Source organism: Vicugna pacos, chromosome 3 (genome assembly GCF_048564905.1).
Source record: "Vicugna pacos chromosome 3, VicPac4, whole genome shotgun sequence".
In the NCBI taxonomy this organism is placed as follows: Eukaryota; Metazoa; Chordata; class Mammalia; order Artiodactyla; family Camelidae; genus Vicugna; species Vicugna pacos.
Window position 1 is genome coordinate 82,292,013 of NC_132989.1, and position 25,736 is coordinate 82,317,748.

At 37.5% G+C, this 25,736-nt stretch overlaps 1 protein-coding gene and 1 long non-coding RNA gene across 10 annotated transcripts in view; one reads left to right on the top strand and one right to left on the bottom strand.

Moving 5' to 3' along the window:
• Positions 1-25,736, top strand: part of LOC116279526 (uncharacterized) — a 132,829-nt gene that overhangs the window by 90,271 nt on the left and 16,822 nt on the right. For 6 of the 8 annotated variants that reach the window (XR_012071465.1, XR_012071469.1, XR_012071466.1 and 3 more), the window contains 2 exons: positions 1,745-1,877; positions 6,450-6,666. This is a non-coding gene — a long non-coding RNA (uncharacterized lncRNA). Of the gene's footprint in view, positions 1-1,744; positions 1,878-6,449; positions 6,667-8,632; positions 8,821-25,736 lie in introns of those variants that run through there. The other 2 variants (XR_012071468.1, XR_012071467.1) reach the window with 2 other exon arrangements.
• The window catches only part of RAB3C (RAB3C, member RAS oncogene family), a 254,845-nt gene that overhangs the window by 8,923 nt on the left and 220,186 nt on the right, over positions 1-25,736 (bottom strand). Inside the window, exon 4 of one of the 2 annotated variants that reach the window (XM_072958644.1) lies at positions 2,516-2,607. The exons of the other annotated variant lie outside the window; for it this stretch is intronic. Within the exon in view, the coding sequence (XP_072814745.1) occupies positions 2,516-2,607 (92 nt within the window). The remainder of the gene's footprint in view (positions 1-2,515; positions 2,608-25,736) is intronic. 2 annotated transcript variants of the gene reach the window in all.

A 25,736-nucleotide genomic window follows, 5' to 3' on the forward strand; every position in this document is an offset into this window, starting at 1 on the left:
CACAGAAATGCTTTCCTAATCCATTCCGAATTTTACACCCTATAAATCCTTCCGGTTACATCTGGCCCTATCTGTGAGGAGCCACATGGATTCAGAATGATGAAATCATGTGATTTCATCCCAGCTCTTGGGGCCAAAGGAGAAAAAAAAAAAAAGGCTTAATATTTTGCATGCATGTCAAAAATGCACTTATATCCAGAAATACGTATTTTCTTAAGCAGTACTGGAGAGAGGAAAAATGAAAAGAATTTTGGGGGAATTAAAATTTCTTAATTAAGATAGATGACTGTATCTGAGCTTGAATTTCATTCGTTACTAGCTATTGTGTATTCTGTTGTCAAAATCCAAGTGAATAACCCACAGGATTTGAGCTGAAGGAGAGAGAATGAGTGGAGCCAGGTTCTATAAAAAAGCAGTGGACATATTATTTCAAGGCCTCTGTGGCTTGTATTTCTCTTTCATTTGTCTCTGGACAACGCTTGTATGTAGAGCACTCTTAAATTCTGCATTTCTTTACAGAAAAGGCGATCTGGCATTAGCAGAATTCTCTGTCCTAATGTTTGCAGTCTGTTCAGCGATTCAATCCAGTTTTTGGAAAGAGCAGTAGCTTAGATCCATTCTTGCCTAGAAGTCGGAACTGCTTGTATCCTTGTGGGGCTTTTCTCGGTGATAACAGGAGGGTGCTTTAAGCCATGAGAGGACCAAACCCCACTGAGGGCAAGATACCAAGATGAGACTTTAGGGAAAAAGCATTCCATAATTTGGCACAAAGATTTCACTTACAGGTTCAATTCTCTCACCTCTTATGCTGACATGTCTAATTAGCATAATCTGGGGAGAGCACTGAACTTGAAGGGTATCAGTAAAGATCTGGTCATTGTAAAAAACAAACAAAAAAGTAATTCATACAAACATTTGTCAAACGTGATTCCTTTAATCTCGGCTTTGAGACACAAAATGATCTTTGATGCCAAGAGCCAGAATGCTTCCACCCTCTTGACCTTAACCTGGAACCCCAGGAAGATATGGCCACTAAGGAGAGTGTGTGCCTGGGAGAGAACATCATATTAGAACAGCCCTCCAGAAGAGCTGGAGAAAGAGATGCCAGACTGCGGTGAGGGGGATGAAGCAGCAGGAGGATGGCAGCTCTAGACACACTAGCACTAATTACTGGCCTGATGACCATGGGAGATGTTTTTATTCTCATGTTCCTTACTGATGACATTTGTCTTCCTTAGCTTAGAGGGTGATCATAAGCTCAAATGAGAAAATGTATGTCACAGTGCTGCGAACTAAAAATTGGCACACGTTGGCCAGCTAACTCAGGGGCTGCAGTGGCTCGTGACTTAATCCAGAGTTCTGACACACCCTGAAAGGAGTTCAGGATGGGGGTCAGGAATGAGGCACTCTGTGCTCTGGGAAAACTGGCTGAACAGGCCTTCAGATAGCGAGATATGTTCAGGAGAAGATTTTATGATCCCAATTCTTGTGTCTCCTCATATCTAGAAAGGCACTAAAATCATTACAGGTGACATCTGCTCCTCGTGACTAGCATCAAGCCTCCACCTAAATACGTGCTTGACTGCACGTGCCCTCCCCTTCACTGAAATCGAACATAATACTGAGTGTTCCCCCTGCCTCCTTGGAACAGTTTCTCAGAGCTTTCTGAGATGCTGTCTCCAGGGCTATAGAATTTTTGTCCCAAATAAAACAATTCTCACGTTGTGTGATTTTCATTTGACAGTTTTGTCGACCCCATGAAGGGACCCAGAGCAGACTTCTCCCCTTTGCCTGAATTCTGCGAGGAACCTGAGCCTTGGTACCAGCAGAGGCCCTTTGCACCCATCCACCTCCTCGGGATGTCCAGATGAATTCGGGTGAGTCTCTCCTGGTTCTCGAATCTCCCATATTAGTTGATGAGCCTGAGTTTTCGTTGGTGGTGTATCCAGGTACCTGGCCCTCCAGTTGAGAGACACTAGAGGGAAATCCCCACCCATTGGAGAGGTGCTGGATGGGGCCTGGTTGAAAGATGCCAGGGTCTGGACTGAGTAGTTAGGTAAGAGGCTGAGCTGACACTTTTCCTCAACTTGGCTACCTCAACTGACTTTGTCAGGGATAAAATTTCACTTTTATCCCTGATAAATTCAACTTTAAAATGGGAAATAGAGTCTTTCAGAGAAATGAGGGGTGTCAGAAAACAACCTCCCACTAACACCCCAGCCAGATTCATGTAGTACTTGCAAGTACCTACTTAACTGGGGAAATTATACTAAAGGAGATCTCAATCTAAAATGGCCAAATTAGGGTTCCTTTAATATTCTAAAATTGATATTTTTGTGTGCATAGTTAGAAAAAGCTGGCTGTAAGATCAAACATACTGAATGGAATGCTTATGTGATTGGTATTTAGAAGCTTCTGAAAGAGGAAATCATAAAGTAAAGTAACTTCTTTTCAGGAAACCAACAAGAAATTGCTTGACACTATATTGGAATTTAAAGAGGCCACTAGCACTGACACACTCTCCCTCTGCTCCTCCCACGTATCCTCTTCTATCTGAATTCCTAGTGCAGATGCTGTCTCTTCCACTTCCTGCTTTTCCCTCTTCCCCTGTGAAGAAGGATGAAAAAATCAGAGGTGATTATAGCTCTCTTTAAGGAGAAACCTATTACAGGGAGAGGTGAACTGTCACTGGTGCTTATGTATACACCCTGGACCTGAGCAGGACTTAGAGCCTTGGCTAAGGAATTTCAGTCCAAGGTAGGAGCCATTGGGATTTGCTAAGGAGGTTGAGTTAACCATCTGGACCTATGAGCTTGGGTTTTCAGATCTATGTCAATTAGTTTCTGAAAGCAAAGCAAGGGAATGGCCAGAGAAAGCAGGTTGTAAGCAACTTCTAATGGACTTTGAATTACATAGTCCACAGGCTTGCACTGAATGCAAGGAATTAGCTCAAAAATTACTCAAACTTACTCCAGAGCTTTTCCAAACAACTGCAGACTAGACAGAGATTGGGCAGTGCAAGCAAAGACCTGATGAACCAATTTTGGACTGTCACAAAAGGTTTGAAAAAGTTTTTAAGCAATATTCTGGCTTGACGGCTGAATCATTCTCTAATCACCAAAATGATCCTTTATCTTTTAGAAGGCTTGGATGAGGAATTGACTACTCTAGTCAAAGGACACAATCTAGGTTGGTCTGTATTGCCTATAAACACCTTTGTTACACTGGCTGACCAACTTTTCAAGACCATTAAAAAGAAAGAAAAGGGGATCTTTACAAAAATCATGAACCTTCAATTGTGCCAGTTAAGTACTCAATGCCAGTAGAAAGTTAACTGATCCCTGTTCAATAGAGAAAACCAAAGGTTGCTTTTACTGCAGAAAACCAGGGCATCAGAAAATAAATTGTAAGTTAAGGAGAAGCCTAGAAGGAAAACTGGATTTTACACTGGAATTTCGAGTTAAACCAGAATAGGGCTGCTCCAAGGGAACATGGGGAGTCTTTTCCCTTCTCCTCTCAACACTCTAGAAGTAGAAATGATTATACAAGGAGAAACAAAGCCCTGATAGATGCAGTTACCTTTAGAATTCTCCTTAAGGGAAGTCACTCCTTTTTTTCTAGTAGAAAGTGCTCCCATTCACCTGATAGGCAGAGATTTCTTAGAAACTATGAAGCCCATCTTTCCTTTACTCTTAAGGGAGAAATGTTTCTAGATCTAAAGGACCGATCAGACTTCCATCATCATACAGTGTTTGTGACCCATGCCGAGGATGACACTGAACAAGACAAATTACTAGGCTTAGTACCTTAAGAATTATGGGCACTCGATTCCAGCGACCTTGGAAGAATACAATCTGCATCACCCATTAAAATACTCCTCATTCTGTACTGCCACACCCACCCACCTTACTCATATTCCTAAAAGCAGAGACTTCTTTTCTGTGATAGATCTCTGTAGCACTTTTTAGTATTCCTGTAGATCCAGATGATCAGTATCTTTTTTTGCCTCTACTTGGAATGAGAGGCAATATACATGGACTGTAATGCCACAGGGCTATACTGAAAGCCCCACTTTCTTCTCCCAGATACTAAAAGCAGACCTAGAAAATCTTATCAGAATTCTGACACTGAGGGAACAAGTCCTAGGAAACTTGCTTTTCTCTCCTGTGCCTTAAGACCAGGGCTCTCAGGAATTTTTATCTCATCTAAACCATCTCTAATTCCTGAGACTGCAGGAAAGACAGGAAAGACGCTTTTAAGATCTAACCTATTCCAACTGAAACTAGTGACTTTCACATTGTGATACCTGATCCATGACCAAGTTTAGAAAATGAAACTATGACATCTCTGTGTCTGTCTGTATGTCTATGCATATATTACATGTCTTTACCTTTGAATGGTAGTATTAAAATTAATTTGTAAATGAGCTCTACTTAATTGACTTAAAGGAAATTAAGCAATTATATAAATTCTCAGAAATATAAAAGGAAACTGGCCAGAATGAATTTTAGGTTCATGGGAAATACTCAAAATTAAATTAATACCTGGTGTTAAGGTTTGCTGATTTAATTAACAGACATGTCTTTAGTAATTGCTTATTTCTTAGTTTTCACTAAAATTGAGATTTTTAAGAGTTGAGGGTTCTATTTTAAAAATTTAATTAAAGGTAGGTTTATTCTATAGCTGGTTGTTTCTGGATGGAGAAAAATAGGGGCAAATTATATGGATACACAAAATGATAAAAGGTTTGTGGAAAAGGAACCCTAAGAAGAGAGCTTTGTGCATGATCAGGATTGGTTAAATTTAGATTTAATTTAAAAATTAAACGGATTTGGTTGTTAAAAGTAAGCTGGTGCAAAACTTGAATTTAGTGTTTCTCTCTGATAAGACTTAAAGATAAACTTATACTGTTTCTTTAACTGCCAAGCTGTTATAACTTTCCATATTTGCCCTTGCCAAAGTGGTAATAAAACATTTCAAAGGGAATAAGTATTGTTTCACAGTGACCTATGATCCTGTCTGACCAAGTGTTTTAAAACCTTTTTGATATTTTTTTTGACAAACTTCCCAAATCAAATTTTAGTGAAGTTGCTTTGACGTCTGGCTAACTTCAGGATGCTTCAAAGGGCCCCTGAAACATCCCCCAAAGAGATATTAAACTAATTAGGTTTATTTGGTATGTTAAATTGCATGGGAAGTATTGTCAAATAAGTAATCTTCTTAGGTTATATTAGGAAAGAATTTTAATATAGATATTCTAGAAATACAGAACTATTAAAAATCTGATATATCCTGGTAAAATGCTATCAGTCATAATTCTAGTTATTATCTTAAAATGTTATATGTCACAGTAGTACCCAAGTTTCTTGTCAATTGCATTGTAATCAAGTTTTTATGCCTGAAGTATTTTACCATTCGTAGATAGTTATGGTTTACTCCGATGCCTTTGCAAAATGCCTCCTCTTCAAGAAGGTTTACAGAAAAGACTTTTTTGATAAGTACAGGTTTCTGATAATGTTGAACTGGGTAAGAAATAAAAGAATTCTAATGGAAAACCTGATGGTTTCATAAAACTTGACAAAAGGATTAGTGACATAGGACCGAGTGGACCAGTGAACAATGGTTATAATTTTTATGGTTCCTGTCTGAAACATTACTGGCTTTTAATCTGTGTTTTGCAAATATAAAGAAACCCTTCTCCTTAAACTAATTATGCCTCAGCAATTTGGTAAATTATACGTATGTAAGCAGACTTGGAACAGATCTTTCCAGTCTCTGGAGGGATCAGATAGAAATAAAACTCAGGTTCCCAGTGGCTTTATCAGGTAAATTAGGTGTAACACCACCTTCTAACAGGTATAGGAATCTCAAGGTATTTGGGGACCTCGAAAAGAAAAGAATTCACCTAAATCTGTAAGGCAAAATCTGTGACAAGCCCTAGACGCGGCTTTCCTGGCCCTAGGCGACCTTATTAAAATTTCAGCCTGAGACTCCTTATGAAAAGCTCCAGCACAGCCAGTTTGAAAGAGCCTATATGATCAAACAATAAGACTTAATTTGTGAATAAATTAATCTTGATTTGACTATAGTTGCTAAAAATGAGGGTAAATTTAGAGAGAAAAAGATTATGATTCAGTGAATATTAAATTCTAACTTTGTTAATGGAGGTCTGTATTTATGGCCTAAGAATCACTTCCCAGATAGTTCCTTTTTGTTTGTTATATTACTGTAAAGTTTAATTAAATTATTAAAAGGACACTCTAAGTTGTCTAAAATCTACCTGATGCCCCACGACCTGCAACCAGGAGACTATGCATACTGGAAAAGACACAATTTAAGGACTATCTCCAGCCTAGACAGAAGGACCTTTATCAGGTACTCTTAACTAGCTCATGCACAGTGCAACTGAAGGGAACTGACTCTTGGATTAATATCTCCACTTACAAAAGGCCTCTGCACTGGACTTGCCTACAGAGAGGACTGCTGACCTTGAAAATCACCCCAAAACAATGCTCAAACAAAAGGAGAAGCTACCAGACCAGGATGAGAATAAGATAACATCGGAGGTAGACAGCTGACCCAAGACACCAGACCAGGCCTGTACACCAATTACCTTGATAATTGCTCACACCTTCACTTATGAACTAAATGTATTTCACAATCTTACGCACAGTTAAAGTTAATCCAATTGTTAGGTTTATGGTCAGTTACCTACATCCAGTACTTCTGGGTTACCTTGGTGGGTTTCCCCACTCCAAGGCTCTAACTAGCTAGCCCTTAGAAAATGTATTCTAGCAGAAAGAAATTATAGTTCTACTTAGGCCACTATTATTGATATTATAGGTGGGATCCCCTCACCTGGCTAATTAATAATACCTGCTCTAAGCCTGGCCATAAATATAAGAAAATTCATAAGGTCACTCAAGCCATTCAAAGGAACAAGCAAATTTCAGCCAAAGACTATAACCTCCCTCAATTATGGGAAGGACCTATATGGTTAATACCAGGCTACGGTCATTTAAGTTTATGCTGGGAAAAATTAAACTCTACTAAGGACACCCACTCTAATAACACTAGGAAACCTGGGCATCTTATGAACAATGCCCGTGTAACAGCTCCCTTAAAGATAAAGGTTGGTACAGAACAGACTAAATCAGATGACCCGGGGATACACTGGGCCACACCTAATGGATGTTCCTGCCTTAAATTCTTACTTAATTCTTACTTATGACTTTACTAATATTGTTAACTATATTATTTGTATTTTGCTTATTTTAATTATTGTTTCTTGCATTGCCAAGTGTGTGACTGAGCCTCCGAAAAAATAATGACTAGGTGACTTGAAGCAGTAGATCAGATATATAAATGCCATGAAAACAGCAATATTGGTAACTAACCAACATTTGAATGGTTACTATAAGGTACTATTTAAAACACTATACATTGTATTTTCTACAATTTCCTGCTAAGGAAACAGGCACCAAATTGCTGAGTATTTTGCTCAAATGTTTACTTAATCAGCCCATAGTGGCAAAGATGGCATTTGAACTATTAACGTGGACACTCCTGCTCCCTCAGATACTCTGCAGAAGCTCCTGTTAGAATTTCCAATTCAACTGGAACCAATGTCAATTAAGATAACAAACTTTCATCAATTTAAATAATTAGAAAGCCATTAACTAGATTTAACACTGCCAGTGAACCTAACGAAACCTTTTTTCTTCTTAGTGATTCCAAAGTTTAGATCATCAAGGTGGCCATCAGGGCAGCTCTATCTCTAGAGAGAATTATATAAAAGGTTCTGGAAATTAGCCTTCCTTTCATTGACCTCGGTTCTGTTCATCATAAATGAGATATTCAGGATTGAAATCAACAATGAGATATTCAGGATTGAAATCAACATCAGTATTTTAGCATCTAATTGTTTGGATTCAGGGCAAAGCAAGTTGACTGTACAATAGGTGATTCTCCACCCAGGGAACTCAGTATCTTCATCCGAGCAATTCTGTATAAGACCACACCCCACACCTATATGTGTCCATGGTATTTAAAGCTCATGGACTAAATCCTAACCCCAAATTCAAATACTTTAGCCTTTATTCTTCCACTGAGTCATGGTTGGATTTTATGGTTACTATTAGCTCCCAGTAGAACATACGAACTTCCACTATAGCAACATGACTTTGTTCTTGGAAATATGTAACCTCTCATCCACACACAGGAATGTGAGTAGAAAGCCAGCATGCCAATCAGTAATGTGTAGGAAGCAGTCTTTCATAGAACTTTAAGGATCACTTCCAATTTACCAGGCAGGGCAGTAAGGTTCAGCAGTTCAAATAAATAGCCCAAGGTCATACAGCAAGCTGACTGTGAAGGCTGACAGAGATTCCCCTAATAAATAAGTTACTGATTTAGCCTCCAGCCTTGGACACCTGTCCCTCTGACGACATCACCCGGTATTAATAATTTCAGCATACACACGTCAATGAACACTTTCAATTTATAACCATCCTTTCCCACTTCTCTCTCGAGGAGAAAAGCCTTGAATAAGTATTTTAAAAGGCTCCCTAGGTTTCTTATGTATGTGGAAGGCTGAGATTCACTAGCCTCTGTACACCCATGTTCATTACAGCATCATTCACAGTAGCCCAGAGGTGGACGCTAACCCAAGTATCCATCAACTGATGAATGGATGAACAAGATGTGGTATAGACATACACTGGACTATATTACTCAGCCTTAAAATGGAAATTCTGACACATGCTACCACACAGATGTACTCGGGAATTAATCCATGTGAAATAAACCAGTCACAAGAAACCCCCCCCAATATTGTATGATTTCACTTACATGAGTCAAATACAAAGGGACTGAAAGTGGAATGGTGGTAGCCAGGGCTGAAGTGAGGGGAAAACAGTCACTGTTTAACAGGTATAGAGGTTCACTTTTGCAAAATGAAATGAATTCCAAAATTCATCCATTTCCCCTAGGTGGTTTAATTTGTTGGCGTATAACTGCTATGATCCTTTGTATTTCTGCTTTTTTCTCTTAGAGTCTAAATAGGTTTGTTGATTTTGCTTATCTTTTCCAAGAATCAGCTCTTACTTTTTCATCTTTTCCATTTTTTAAGTCACTACATTTATTTCCACTCTGCTATTTGTTAATTCTTTCCTCCTGCTAACACTGGACTTTGTTCTTTCTTATTTTTCTAGTTTCTTGTAAAGTTTGACTTTTTTTTAGTATCTTGATATAGCCATTTATCACTAAGATTTTTTAAAATTTTGGTAAAATATGCTAAGATGGTAAATTTTATGTTGCATAACAAAGTGAATACATGCTGAACTGTATGCCTAACATAAAGTTTACCAAGCTTAATATTATTAGCAGAAGGAAGGAATTAAAGATCACAGTGGAAATAAATTTCTAGAAACATGTAATCTACCAAGGCTGAATCATGAATAGTCTGAACAGACCAATTACTAGTAAGGAAACAACAAAAGGTCAGGACCAGATGGCTTCACTGGTGAATTCTACCAAACATTTGAAGAAGAATTAATACTAACACTTTTAACAGTTCATTTCATGAGGCCAGCATTCCCCTGATACCAAAACCAGACAAGGACACAAGAAAAGTAAGGCCAATACCCCCGAAGAATATGGATGTAAAAATACTCAACAAAATATTATCAAACTGAATTCAACAATACATTAAAAGAATTATGCAACATGATCAAGTGAGATTTACTCTAGGGATGCAGGGATGATTCAACATCTGCCTATCAGTCAAAATGAAGGACAAAAATCACGATCATCTCAATAGATGCAGAAAATCATCTGACAAAATTCAACATCCATTTACGATTTAAAAAAAACTCTTACAAAGTGGTTATAGAAAGACTGTAGTTCAACATAATAAAGGCCATATGTGACAAGCCCACAGCTAACATCATACTCCAAGGTGAAAAACTGAAAGCTTTTCCTCTAAGATAAGGAACAACAGAGAAATACCATTTCTTGCCACTCTGATTCAATATGGTATTGGAAGTCTTCACCAGAGAAATTAGACAAGAAAAAGGGAATGATAGGCATCCGAATTGGAAAGGAAAAGGTAAAACGGTCACTACCTGAAGATGACACTAAAGACTCCACAAAATGGTAGGACTAATAAACAAATTGAGTAGAGTTTCAGGACACAAAATATACAAAACTACGCTGTGTTTGTATATACTTAACAACAAATTAGCAGAGAAATTTTTAAAAATCCCATTTACAATTACATCAGAAAAGAATAAAATACCCAGGAATAAATTTAATCAAGGAGGTAAAAAATATGTACACTGAACTGTAATGTTAATGTAATGCAGACATTACTGGAAAAAATTGAAGACACAAATGGAAAGGTATTTTGTGCTTACAGGTTCAAAGAATTAATATTGTTATAATGTCCATACTACCCAAAGCAATCTACAGATTCAATGCAATCCCTATCAAAATTCCAATGGCATTTTTCACAGAAATATAATAATCCTCAAATTTATGTGAAACCACAAAAAACCCCTCAAAATAGCCAAAGCAATCATGAGCAAGAACAAAGCTAGAGTAATCAAAACAGTATTTTGTGGCATGAAAACAGACCCAGATCAATGGAAAAGAGTCCAAGAATAAAACTGCACATGTACATGTGGTCAATTAATTTACAACAAAGGAGTCAAGTATATACAATTGGGCAAGGACAGTCTTTTTAATAAGTGGTGCTGAGAAAACTGGACCATTAACTTACACCACATACAAAAGATTTGAACATAAGACCTAAAGCTATTAAACTCCTAGAAGAAAACATGAGCAGTAAACTCCTTGACATCAGTCCTGGTGATGATATTTTAGATCTGACTCCAAAAGCAAAGGCAAAAAAAGCAAAAATAAACAAGCGGGACTACAAACTAAATAGCTTCTAAGAAAACCAACAAAATGAAAAGGTAACCTACACACATCAATAGCAAAAGAAAAAAAAAAACTAATGAGCAGAGGACCTAAACAGATGTTTTTCCAATAAAGACATACCGCTGGTCAATAGGTACATGAAAAGATGCTCAACATCACTAATCACCAGGGAAATGCAAATCAAAGCCACAGTGAGCCATCACCTCATACCTTTTAGAATGGCTATTATGAAACATATAAGAAATAGCAAGTATTGGTGAGAATGTGGAGTCTATTCAGTCAAGAGAAAAGGGAACAACTGTGTACTGTGGGTGAGAATGTAAATTTTGCATCCACTATGGAAAACAGTATGAGGTTCCTCAAAAACAGAAGTACTGTATGATCCAGCAGTTCCACTGCTGGGTACTCATCTGAAGAAAACAAACACTAACTCATGTTCACAGCAGCATAATTCACAATAGCCAAGATGCAGAAACAATCTAAGAGCACACACATGGGTGAATAAAGAAAGAAGATGTGATACACACATATTATGGAATATTATGCAGCAACAAAAAGATGAAATCTTGCCATTTGCAACAACATGGATGGACCTGGAGGGCATTATGCTAAATGAAATAAGTCAAACAAAGACAAATACTGTATGATCTCATTTATATGTGGAATAAAAAAGATATAGCTGAAAGAGACAGAACAGATTGGTGGTTGCTGGAAGCAGGGATGGGGGAGGTAGGCAAAAATGGTGAAGGTCAAAGGGTATAAACTTTCAGTTATAAGATATTGACTATCCTTACACACTGCTGAGTGTAAAATGATGTAGCCTCTGGAAAACATGCTGGCAGTTCCCCAAATGGTTAAAAATAGCTACTGTATAACCCAGCAATTGCACTTCTAGGTACATTACCAAGAGAAATGAAAACGTAAGTCCACACAACTCTTGCTATTATAAACATTTCTGTGCAGAAGTTATAATAACCAACAAGTGGAAATGGCCTGAGTGTCCATCAACTAATGAAAGGGTAAATAAAATGTGGCACATGCAGTACAAATAATGGAATATCATTCTGCTATAAGATGTACTGATACAGGCTACAATGTAGATAAACCTTGTAAACCTTGAAAACATTGTGCTAAGTGAAAGAAGTCAGACACAAAGGACTACACAGTGCAGGGTTCCATTTGTATGAAATGTCCAAAACAGGCACATCTATCTAGTCAGGAGAACAGGGAGCAAATCCTAATGAGCATGAGGTTTCTTTCTGGGGTGATGAAAACTGATTATGGTAAAGGTTGCATAGTTCTGTGAAAATTGATTGTGCTAAATGAGTGAATTGCATGGTATGTGAATTATACCTCAATAGGTGGTTATATTTAAAAAAAAAAAGAATCAGTGTTCTAAATAATGAGAATGTATGTTGTCCTAAGAGATCTCTCCAGAAGGAATCCCCATGCCCTACTGGGGAAACCATTCCACTGATAGAGGATTCTGTCAATCAGAAAATACACCTCATGCCCAACACAAGCCTTTCAAACAGGAATTCAAGTCCAGTATTAGATGTCAGGTCAGCTGCTTACTGGGGAGGGCATTTGAATACATTCTGGTGAACATGAGGAACCCCGACCGCGCTTGGCTTGGCTGCTGCCCCTACTCTCTCTACTCAGCTCCCTGAAGGTCCAGTGAGTGCCGGGTCCCAGAGAAGTGTGGCACTTCTGCCAAGTGGTGGCAGGGTCCCCTCTGGCACTTGAAGAGTACCGAAATGTCACAGCATCCAACACAACACTCTATTCTACTTTCATTCACCCTGCGTTAGTGGTAGTAATTACAACCCAGGTATTGAGCACTTACTACCTTCTCAGCCTTTTGTCCAGTGCATTGAAAACACTTACAGGCAACAATTTATTCCCACATATCAATGTCTCTGCCATGTGCAATACTGTTTGTTTGCATAAGATGTTCTGGGGAGTTATTTAGGGAAAACTCTAAACACCATTTGGAGAAAGAAAAAAAATTATAACTGTTCTTTCTTTCTATAAAAATAATAGTGCAGTAAATGATTTTCATCTCTAATTGTTAAAAATCTATGCTGTGTTCTGGGGTTTCTATTCCCAAACTAGAAAATGGGAAGAGTCTATTTCCAGATTCTAGTTGCAGTTCCAATGTCTTACCTTCCCTTTCCTGTGCAATTGGCTGAACCAGAGCAGCAAAGAAAGGTCATTCTGTTGCCAGGGGGGTGACATTTAGGCCAGGATCTGGGATTGCTGAGCAGCAGGACAAGCTCTCATATTAGCTTGTTCCCTGCTGAGCCCCAGCCTGGAGACAGACTTCAGGAGGAGGAATGGATAAGGGTTTTGACCCACTTGCCTGAAGAAGGGCCACAGAACACAGACCAAAGCTGGAGGAAAGGGAGAATGGGAGCTTAGCCAAAGGTTTGTGTTGCTAAAATAAAAGGTCAAATATTTCAGTCTTTGAGTCCTTGCCCTTAGCCAGGCCTGAGCGGATGGCAGCTCTCTCCTGCTTTGTCAGTATTCTGCAACTATGCAAGGATCATTCTAAGGGTTGACAAATCCTGCTCAATGTAGAGGTTTCCTCCCCATCCTTTTTTCTCCAGACATGAGCTTACATGGGAAAAGTTCAGATTAACAATACAGAGGAAAGGATGCTGTCTGAGCTTGCTGGTAGAGCAGCTGCCCATGCTCCGGTTCATCATTCTCAGTCCAAACGACTCCCCAAAACCCTGCACTCAGCCAAGCTTGTCTACTCTCCATCTGTTGAAGAGACTGAACACAAGCCTCTTGCAGCTTTGCCCATGTGAGTTATTTCCTGAAGCACTGTCCCTCATCTTTCCCCCTTCCCAATTCAACCTACTCTTCAAGACTGAAACTGCTGTGTGTTGTTACATCTGGTGCCCAGACTTCTAAATAAGCATTTTATTTTGGAGCCAAAAATCCAGATTTCTGGGTGATGTCACCAACATAGCAACACAGGTCATTCTTGACTTCAATCCTTCCCAAGAACAACTCTTCAGGTACAAGACAGCACTAAGAAAATCCTAGAGCACGTGGGAGAGGCTGAAGCACCCTCCCTGCAACCCAGAGAGTCAACAGAGACTGCATTAGCAGGGTAAGGGGAGCAGCTACATGCTGATTGGGTTGCCCCTCCCCTGAGCTGGTGCAGCTCCACACCGAGAGCTTACAGTTTATCCAGTGGGAAAAGAGCCCTGGGTGGACATGCCGCTCCTCCAGCATTGTGGGTTCCTTCTTGGGAGGCTCCATCCCCATCTCTCCCTACAGGAATGGAGAGGGAACCTATAAGGCTTGCCCAGTGGGAATCTGATTCTAATGTAGAAGCAGGGACAGGCTGACACCCACCAGCTCTTGGATCTTGGCACACTGAGTTCCTACCTTCAGCACCCAAGTAACAGTAACAACCAGTGGCTTGGCTCATCACTGGCACCAAAATGGTGGTGCAGTCTGACCAGGGAACACAGCAGGGCACGAATCTGCCTGGCACAGGTCCTCAAAGAGCTTTCCTGCCCTGCAGCCTAGCCTTCCCCGTACCCAGGCAGGGTAGCTGAGTCACAGCGTGGCTCACTCCTGAATGTAGCTTCTGGCAATGCCTGATTAAAAAGGCTGGCAAGAACACCTGGGTTGCAGAGCACAACAACACCTGAGCAGACAGTATGGCAGGCAGAGCTGATTTTCTGCAGAGCAAAGCCAGTGGCCTTACATGGCTTGGGAACTTAGGGTGTGGGGCGGCTTGAGATAAGGAGAACCAGATCCAAGTCTGGTCTTTTCTATGTGGGGAGGGAAACTAATTCACAGCCCCACCCATTGCTGACTATAGCCCTTAGTCCACTTGCCCAGGGAGCCTAACCAGAGCACCTGGGATGCTCTGTAGCCTATCCAGTGGCCCTACCTACAGTGGCACTTAAGCAGAGAGCAAAACTAGTGGTCCCATCTGGCCAGAGAATTCACTACACAGACTTGACTGATTAAGGTTTCCACACAACAAGCTGTAACACCCCTGGGATAAGTCCTGTGCCTTGCCATGAATTAGCAGGGAACCTAATTCATAGCACCATCTACTTCTGAGTATAGTACCTATTTCCAGCCATCTAATAAGCTTGGGCAGGGAATCAAGCCAGCAGGACACCCCCACCCTCTAACCTCAGAGCTTGGGCAATGGCTTCACACAAAAATAGACCCTAATAACAAGCCCTAGCTGCCCAAGGATGTTGCCAGCAGACACAACCAGAAACTCAAATTGAGCTAGCTGGTGAACTCTCTGTGCTGAAGTGAACCTATAAAGTTTGGATGAGGAAACTGCTTACTCAACTTTGCAGATACCACTGTAAAGAATTAAGAATTATGAAAAATCAGGTAAACATGACACCACCAACTGAAACTAATAAGGCTCCAATAACTGACATTAAAGAAATGGAAATCTATGAGCTGTTGGACAAATAAATCAGAATAGTCCTCTTGAAGCTTAGTGAACTACAGGAACACACAACTAAACAAAATTAGGAAAACAATGCATGAACAAGATGTGAAATTCAACTAAGAAATAGTAAACCTCCACCACTCCCCAAAAAAACCCCCAAAACCTAGAGCAGAAAACTTCCATGAACTAAAGAATTCAATAGAGAGCTTCAAAAGCAGACTCAACCAGGCAAAAGAAAAAATCAGTAATGTAGAAGACAGAACATCTACAATTATCCAGCCAGAAGAGCAACAGGGAGAAAGAATGAAAAGAGAGTAAAGAAAGCCTACAGGACTTACGGAACACAATAAAAACACCACCACCACCACCCAATATCCACATCATGGCAAAAGAAAGGAGCAGAAAGTATATTTAAAGCAAATAATGACAGAAAATTTCCCACATTTGAGGAGAGCAATGGACATCCAGACCCATGAATCCCAAAGGACCCCAAATAGGTTAACTTGAAGAGAACTACATTGAGACACATTATAATCAAATTGTCAAATGTCAAAGAATTCTGAAAGCAGCAAGAGAAAAGAAAGAAGTGACAAGGAAACACAAGATTATTGGTGGATTTCTCAATAGAAACTTTTCAGGTCAGGAGAAAATTAGATTATAATATTCAAAATACTGAAAGAAAAAAAAAAACTGTCAACCAAGAATTCCACACAAAGAAAAGCTGTCCTTCAGAAATGAAGAGACAAAGACTTTACCAAACAAACAAAAGCTGAGAAAGTTTATTACCACTAGACCTGTTTTACAAGAAATGCTGAAGGGAATTCTCTGAGTGGAAGTAAAAAATTCTAATTACATCATAAAACATAAAAGGATAGGGTAAAAACTCACTGGAAATAACAAATATATAGTCAAAATTGAATTCTATAATATGGTAATCATGGTGTGTAGTTCATTTACACCTTGAGTTTAAAAGTTAAATATAGTAAAAATAAATGTTATTATAATCTGTTATTAGTTACACAATATAAATATATGTAAACTGAACATTAATAACTTAAGTTGTGAGGGGAAGGGGAAGTAAAAGTGTAAAGTTTAGGAGTACAATTAAAGCTACCTGCTTTAAATAGGGTGTAATAATTTTAAAATACTGTATGTAACCCTCAGACAAAAACCCATAGTAATTACACAAAAGAATATGATTTAAAAAATCAAAGCCAACTGCCGAAATATATCAAAACATAAAAAAGACAGCAGGATAAGAAACAAGGAAAAATTAATCTACAAAATATCCAGAAAACAATTAACAAAATGCCAATAGTAATTGCTTACCTGCCAATAATTATCTTAAAGGTAAGTGGATTAAATTTTCAAAACCAAAGACATAGAATGGCTTGGATTAAAAAAAAAGTAGGACCCAAAGATATGCTACCTACAAGAGAGTGCCTTTAGCTTTAAAGATACACAGACTGAGAGTGAAGGGATGGAAAATTGTATTTCAAGCAAATAGTAACCAAAAAGGCAGATGTACTTATACTCAAATCAGACAACAGACTTTAAACTAAAAATGGTGCAAAGATACAAGGTCATTATGTGATAAAGGTGTTGCTCTATCATGATATATAACAATTGTTAACTATTTATGCACCCAACATTGGAGCACCTAAACATATAAAGCAAAACCTAACAGAGCTAAAAGGAGAAATAAACAGCAATACAGTAATAGTTGGAAACTTTAATACTCCACTCTCAACAATGGATAGATCATCCAGATAGAATAAAAAAAAGAATGGGATTTGAACAACACTGCAGACAAAATAGACCTAACAGACATATGCAGAATATTCTGTCCAACAACAAAATATAGCTGATGCTTGAACAGCATGGGGATTTGGGACATCAACCCTCCATACAGTCAAAAATCCATGTATAAATTTTGAGTCCACAAAAAGTGAACGACTAGTAGCCTACTGTTGACAAGAAGCCTTATTGATAACAAACAACTGAGTAACACATATTTTGCATGTTATGTTTATTATATTCCATATTCTTATGATAAAATAAGTTAGGGAAAATATTATTAAGAAAATTATAAGAGAAAATAGATTTATAGTACCATGCTTCTCAATACCATAAGCTTGTCATCAGTTTACAAGATAAATCATCTATCAGTACCTACATCAATATTGTCTTACATGATACAAAACACTGTAGATGTTAATTCTTATTACTAACAATAGGAATCAAAATGAAAAGATACTATGAAAAAATAAATGCACTGATAATGAAGAAGCAGTGTGATTGTTTCATGGTAGCCTAGCCTGTACACTAATAAAATTATGAGATTTTTTTATGGCATACAATATTACGGTCATATTCTTAATACAGTATTAGAAATACTGTTACACTTTTAAGAGACCCACTTATCTATGATGAAAGTTTCTCCAATTATGAGAGAGAGGGATATTCTGTATGGTAATGTAATTCTTTGAAAGCAAAGTTATAAACATGAAGAAACTAAGATATCATTAATTTTAATATCCCTCACCCTAAGCCTATGTAAGGACAGCCTAGTATTTAGATATATTTTATGCATTCATGACATACCAAACTTTAAAAAATATTTTTCCATATTTCTAGGGTACGTGGTTTGTGAGTTTTTTCAAATTGAAAAATTTTTTCAACATATTTATTGAAAAGAATCCACATATAAGTGGAACCGTGCAGTTCAAAGCCATGTTGTTCAAGAGTCAGCAGTACATTCTTTTCAAATGCACATGGAATATTTTATAGGATAGACCATATTATAGGCCACAAAACAAGTCTTAGAAAATTCAAGAAGACTGAAATCATAGCATGTATCTCCTCAGACCACAATGCTATGAAACTAGAAATCAATAACAAGGAAAAATAAAAACTTCACAGATTCATGGAATTTAAATACTTATGCAATCAGCAGTGAATTCAGAGAAGAAATTAAAGGGGGAATAAAGTATCTTGAGACAAATATAAATGGAAACACTACTTACCAAAACTTACAGGATGCAGCAAAAACAGTTCTAAGAGGGAAGTTCACAGAATTACATTAAGAAATTTATCAAAAAAATTAAGAAATTAAAAAAAAAATTAAGAAATTAAAAAAAAAACAGTCTCAAATGATGTAACTCTATGCCCTTGAGGAACTAGGGAAAAAAGAACAGATCAAGCCCAAACTTACCAGAGGGAAAGAAATAATAGATCAGAGCAGAAATAAATGAAACAGAGAACAGGAAAACAATAGAAAAAATGAACAAAACTAAGAGTTGATTTTTTGTAAAGATAAATAAAATTAACAAACCTTTACCTAGACTAACCAAGGAAAAAAGAGGACTCAAATCAACAAAATTACAAAAGAAAAAGGAGACATTGCAACTGATATCACAGAAATACAAAGGATCATAAATGACAACCATGAACAACTATATGCCAACAAGCTGGACAACCTAGAAGAAATGGGAAAAATTCTTAGAAATATACAATGTACCAAGAATGAATCAGGAATAAATAGAAAATCTGAACAGATGAATTACTAGTACGGAAATTGAATCAGTAATCCAAATCTCTCAACAAGGACAAGCCCAGGACTGGATGGCTTCACTACTGAATTTTATCAAAACTTTAAGAATTAGTTCTCATATACTTCCAAAAAACTGAAAAGGAGGAAACATTTCCAGAATTATTTTATGAAGACAGCATTACTCTGTTACAAAAGTCAGAAAACAGCACTGTAAGAAAAGAACTACAGGTCAATATTCCTGATGAATATAGATGCAAAAATTCTCATAAAAATACTAGCAAACTGAATTTAACAGCACATTAAGAGGATCACTCACCATGATCAAGAAGGATTTATTCCTGGGATGTAAGGATGGTTCAACAGACAAATCAATCGAAGTGATATATCATATTAACAGAATAATAGGGAAAAATCATATTAATCTCAATAGGCACAGAAAAACATTGAAAATATTCAACATCTGTTCATAACAAAAATAAAAGAAAAATTCTTAGCGAATTAGGTATGGAAGGAATGTGCCTCAACATAAAAATAAAGGCCACATATGACAGGCCCACAGCAAACATCATATTCAATGGCAAAGTATGAAAGCTTGTCCTCTAAAACCAGGAACAAGACACGGGTGTCAACTCTAAGCACTCCTATTCAACATAGTACTGGAAGTCCTAGCCAGAGCAGTCAGGCAAGAAAATTTTCTTTAAAAGCATCAGATATAGAAAGGAAGAAGAAAAACTGCCCCTATTGGCATATGCTGTAATTTTCTATATATATAAACCTCGAGACTTCAGCAAAAAAGTGTTGGATCTAATCAACAAATTGAGTAAAGTTGCAGGGTACAAAATTAACATATAAAGTCAGTAGTGTTTTTATACCATAACAGTAAGTTGGCAGAAAAAGAAAATAACCCCATTTTTAAGAGTATCAAAAACAATAAAATACATAGGAATAAATTTAACCAAGAAGGTGAAAAGTCCCTACTTTGAAAACTACAAGATGCTGATGAAGAAAATCAAAGAAGTTACAAATAAATGAAACAACATCCCATGTTCATGAATTGAAAGAATTAATATTGTTTAAAAATGTCATTACTACCCAAAGCCATCTCATATTTCCATCCAATTCTTATCAAGATTCCAATGGAATTTTTTATAGAAGTAAAAAATAAATCCTAAAATTTACATGAAACCACAAGATACTGAACAGTCAAAGCAATCCTGACAAAAAAGAAGAAAGCTAGGTGTTTCCTACTTCCTAATTTCAAGCTGTACTCTAAATTCAGAGTAATCAAAACAGTATGGCATTGGCATAAAAACAGACACATAGACCTATGGAACAGAATCAATATCCCAGAAATAAACCCAAATATAATTTGACAAGGGAGCCCAGAATACTCAATGGAAAAAAGATAGTTGGTTTTGGTTCTGGGAAAATTGAATCTCCACATGTAAAAGAATAAAACTAGATAGATCTCTATCTTACACTACTCATAAAAATTAACATGAAATAGATTGAAGACTTAACTGTAAGATCTGATACCACAAAACTCCCAGAAGAAAACATAGAAAAAAAGCTTCTTGACATAGATCTTGGCAATGACTTTTTTTTGGATATGACACCTAAAGCACAGGCAACAAAATAACTAAACAAGTGTGACCATATCAAATTAAAAAGCTTTTAAACAGCAAAAGAAACAATCAATAAAACAAATGACAACTTATGGAATGGGAAAAATATTTGCAAACCATATATCTGGTAAGGGGTTAATATCCAAAATAAACATAGACTCATACAATAGCAGAAAACGCCCCAAATAATCTAATTCAAGAGTGAGCAGAGGATACAAATAGACATTTGTCTTAAGAATATATACAGATGACTAACAGGCATATGAAAATATGCTCAACATAAATAGTCATTAAAGAAATGCAAATCAAAACCATAATGAGGTATCACTTTCTGCCTGTTAGAATGGCCATCATCAGAAAGACAAGAGATAACAAGGACATGAAGAAAAGAGAACCCTTATGCACTGCTGGTGGGACTATAAATTGGTACAGCCACTGTGGAGATTCCTCAAAAAATTAGAAATAGAACTACCGTATGATCCAGCAGTTCCACTTCTGGGAATGTCATAAAGGAAACAAACACTGTCAAAGAAATATCTGAACCTCCGTGTTCATAGCAGCATTATTGAACAGATAAAGAAGTGGTGGAATATATATACACAATGGAGTATTATTCAGAAATAAAAGCCAAGGAATGTCAGCCATTTGTGACAACACAGGTGGACCTTGAGGCCGTTACACTACTTGGAGTAAGTCAGACAGAGCAAGACAAATATCATATGATCACACTTACATGCAGAATCTAAAAAACAAAACACCCCCCTGCCCTAAACTCACAGGAAAAGATACTCAGATTTATGGTAACCAGGGGTGGTGGGGTATTGGATGAAGGTGGTCAAAAGGCATCAACTTCCATCTGTAAAGATTATAAAATAAGTAAGTAGTAGGGATGTAAATTACAACATGACTACTATAGTTAACACTGTTTCATGATGTATATAAAAGCTGTTGAGAGTGAATCTTACGAGGTCTCATCACAAGGAAAAAAATTTTTTTTTGTATCTATGAGGTGATCAATGTTAACCATGTGTGGTAATCATTTCACGATACGTGTATGTCAAAGCATTATGTCCTACACCTTAAACTTATACAGTGCTGTCGTCAATTACATCTCAATCAAACTAGAAAAAATTCAGATTTCTGGCTTGTCTTTAAACTTTGGAATGCTCAGAGGGTCTGTGGTGGCATACGCTGGGATCTGTGGCTGGTCTAGTTCAGACGGGCATGCTCTCTTCGGCTGACACAATCTCTGTCACTCCTGACACTTTGGCATGAAATCCATGTGTCGATTGTTGGTTCCTTTTGCACTGGAACTTCCTGACAACCAAATCTCTATTCACAGTGGGGAAATGGAAGCTGCACAGAGAAGAGCCTCTTGTCTCAAGAGAAAGGAGAGCACGCTTTACTTCCGTGAAACAAACTATCTGAATCTTACACTTGGCAGCGTTACTTGTTCAATTGTTTGCATCACCTCCATCCCCCTGTAGGTGTTTGATTTGGGAACTTTCAAGACCTTGCTGAGTCCCCACTGAGCTCGAAGTTCTTGCTCGATGACTCCAGCACTCACTGAACATCACCTGCTCCCTACCAATTCTTTCTCAACCTTGCATTTGGAACTTACTAGTTGCATTTCATACTAGCTTTAAAATTGGTATAACATAAATTCACCATTTTAGCTATTTTAAAGTGTACAATTCAGTAGGTTTTAGTACATTCACAATGTTGTGCAATGACCACCACTATCTAATTCCAGAACATCTTCATCACCCCTCACCAAAAAAAAAATCTCTGTACCCATTAAGTAGTTGCTCACTATTCTCAGCCTCCTCTCACCTCCACATACGAGGTGTATTTTTGCTCCCCAGTAGCTTGTACATCCCATAAGGGCTTCTCTGCATCTCACACAATATTTCAGACAGTGCCTGGCACCAGCAGGTGTCTAGTCGATTTCTGCTAATTAAAAGATTGATCGCTGGGAGAAGGGGCAAAGAGGGAATGGAAGAACTGAAAGAGAATCAGTTATTCTTTGGTTTATAGTTACAAAGTGAATAGAACTGTGAGCAGTTTTGTCAGCCAGATTATTTCTAGGTGGGGTTTATTGAGCACAGAATTCTATGTAATATCATTTGCCCTATGGAAAAATGTATGATGTCAAACAAATTATACCAGCTCTGTTCAACTGTAAGGAAAGACACATGTCTGAAATTACTGAAGAAACGCAGAGTTGTTTACACTTAAATACTTCAGTGGTTGTTAATTTAGGTGTTGAAGTGGAGGTCTTGTCAGATTGGTTTTAGCAAAGAAATAAGGGTCATCTATGATTGGCAGAGTAACTGTGGATATGCCAGTAGCTGCTAGTGTTTAAAAGGAGTTCTCTTAAATTGGTTAAATATTCCCTTTGTACCTGCTTAACATTTTTAATAGGCTTTCAGTGACAAAGGAGACAATTTCCAGACAGCTTATTTATGAAGTGCTAACAAAAATATCAATAATTTTTATTTGTGTAGGATTTCTGTTTACAAGTGCATTTATATGCATTATCAATTAGCAGCTTATTTTTGCTGTGATGGATGCATATGAAATAGAGCAAAGAGTGTAAGAGACTTTCAGTTAGCAGGGCCTAAATAAAGAGATTTCATTGTGATAGCCAAGGACATGGAATCTAAAGTATAGCTAACATTTAATGAGCACATACTATGTACAGATACTGTGCCAGGCATTTCACATTTATTTCCCAATCCTGGGACAAGCTCCATGTGGCATTTTCACACTGCCCATTTTTACAGTTGAGAAAGGTGACTGAGTCCCATGTTTGGCACACCAAGACAAGAACCGAAGTCTGACTCAAATTCCTGCACTCTTAACATCTACATATCCCTTAGCGTCCAGCTCCTTATATTCTGGCAGCGCCCCACTCAAACATGGAATGATAGCTGTCAGGTTCAGAAAAATGTTCTTGAGGATTCTTATCCACCCTGAGTAACATATTTTAATGTTTACCCATTCTTAAAGTCAGGAAGTTCTTCTCAAAGCCTGAATCTAGTTCCTTTCTATGATAACACAGTCTAGTCGTTCTGCCTAGGGGAGACACAGGAAGCTTATGAAACTTCACGCAAAGGATTCTCCTACATATAGTGATAGATGCTGACGGGTGTAATTAAGCCATCCCATTCTCTTGATAAATCGCCAATCTAGAAAAGGAACCACCTCTCCAGCAGCAGCTGGGTTGTTCATTGAACCATCAAGGCAGAGGATGAGATGATGCTGAATTCTAAAGTTTTTTCCCTCTCTAGTTTTATTGAGAAATAATTGACATACATCGCTGTATAAGCTTAAGGCATATGGAACGATGGTTTGATTTATGTATACTGTGAAATGATTACCACGTTAGGTTCAGTTAACATCTGTCTTCTCATACTGATAAGATAAAAAAAGAGAAGAATAATGGGAATAAGCTTCTCCTTGTGATACTTACTTATCTTATAAATGGAAATTTGTGCCTTTTGATCACTTCCATCCACTTCCCCTTCCTCCCTTCCCCATCTCTGGTAACCACAAATCTGGTATCTTTTTCTATGAGTTTTTTTTTTTAAGATTCCATATTTAAGTGAGATCATACAGTATTTGTCCTGTTCTAACTTATTTCACTTAGCATATTATCTTCAAGGTCCATCCATGTTGCTGCAAATGGTAGGATTTCCTTGTTTTTTATGGCTGAAAATACTCATTCTGTGTGAGTATGTATCTATCCATTCATCCACTGATCAACACTTAGATTGTTTCCACATCTTGGCTATTGTAAATAATGCTGCTATGAACACTGGAGGGTAAAGCTCTTTTCAAGTTAGTGTTTTTGTTAACTTAGGATATATTCCCAGAAGTGGAACTGCTGGATCATATGGTAGTTATACTTTTAATTTTTTGAGACTTCTCCATAGTGTTTTCCATAGTGGCTATATCAATTTATATTCCTACTAACAGTGCACAAGGGTTCCCTCTTCTCCACATCCACTCTAGCATTTGTTATCTCTTGTCTTTTTGAGGATGGCCATTCTCACAGGCATGAAGGGAAATCTCACTGTGGTTTTAATTTGCATTAGGAAATCCCTAATGACCACTGACAGTAAGCATCTTTTCATGTGCCTGTTGGCCTTTCATTTATACCTTCCTTGAAGAAATATCTCTAAAGGTCCTTCACCCATTTTTTAATTGGGTTATGTACATTTTGCTGTTGAGTTGTATGAGTTCTTTATGTGCTCTGAATAAACTTCTTTCTTAAGATGGCTATGAATTCTAAAGTCTTTACACCTCTACCCCAGATGGCAATTTCCTTGTCAATTAAAGCCAATACAGGGGAATCTCAGTTAATTAAAGGCAAAAGAGACAAGACAGATCAAGTGTGGAGTATATAGACTTAGAGGCTAAAACCTCTATTTTGATTACTTTCATCAGAAGAAGCTTTCAGCTATTTATGTAAGAGCAGAAACAAGACAAGGATGCCCACTCTCATTACTTTTATTCATAGTATTGGAAGCCTTAGCCATAGAAATCAGTCAAGAAAAGGGAAAAAAGGCATCCAAATCAGAAAGGAAGTAAAACTGTTATTTACCAATTACATATTATACATAAAAACTATAACAAATTCACCAAAAAAACTTTTAGAACTAATAAAGTCAGCAAAGTTGATAACAAATTCAATATACAAAAATCGTTTGCATTTCTATACACTAACCATGCATTTGTGTACAAACAAGCATGCAGAGAAACTAAGGAAACATTCTCCTTTACAACTGCATCAAAAAGAATAAAACACCTAGGAATAAACTTAACCAAGGAGGTGAAAGATCTATACACTAAAAACTCTGTAAGACATTGATGAAAGAAATTGAAAATACAAATGAAATGGAAAGATATTCCATGCTCGTGGATTGAAAGGATTAATATTGTTAAAATGTCCATACTATCCAGAGCCATCTACAGATTCAATGTAATCCCTATCAAAATTCTAATGTCATATTTCACAGAAACAGAACAATCCTAAATTTTGTATTGAATCACAAAAGACTGAATAGCCAAAGCAATCTGGAACAAGAACAAAGCTGGAGACATCATGCTCCCTGTTTTCAAACTAGATTACAAAGCTACAGTAATCAAAACAGTATGGTATTGGCTT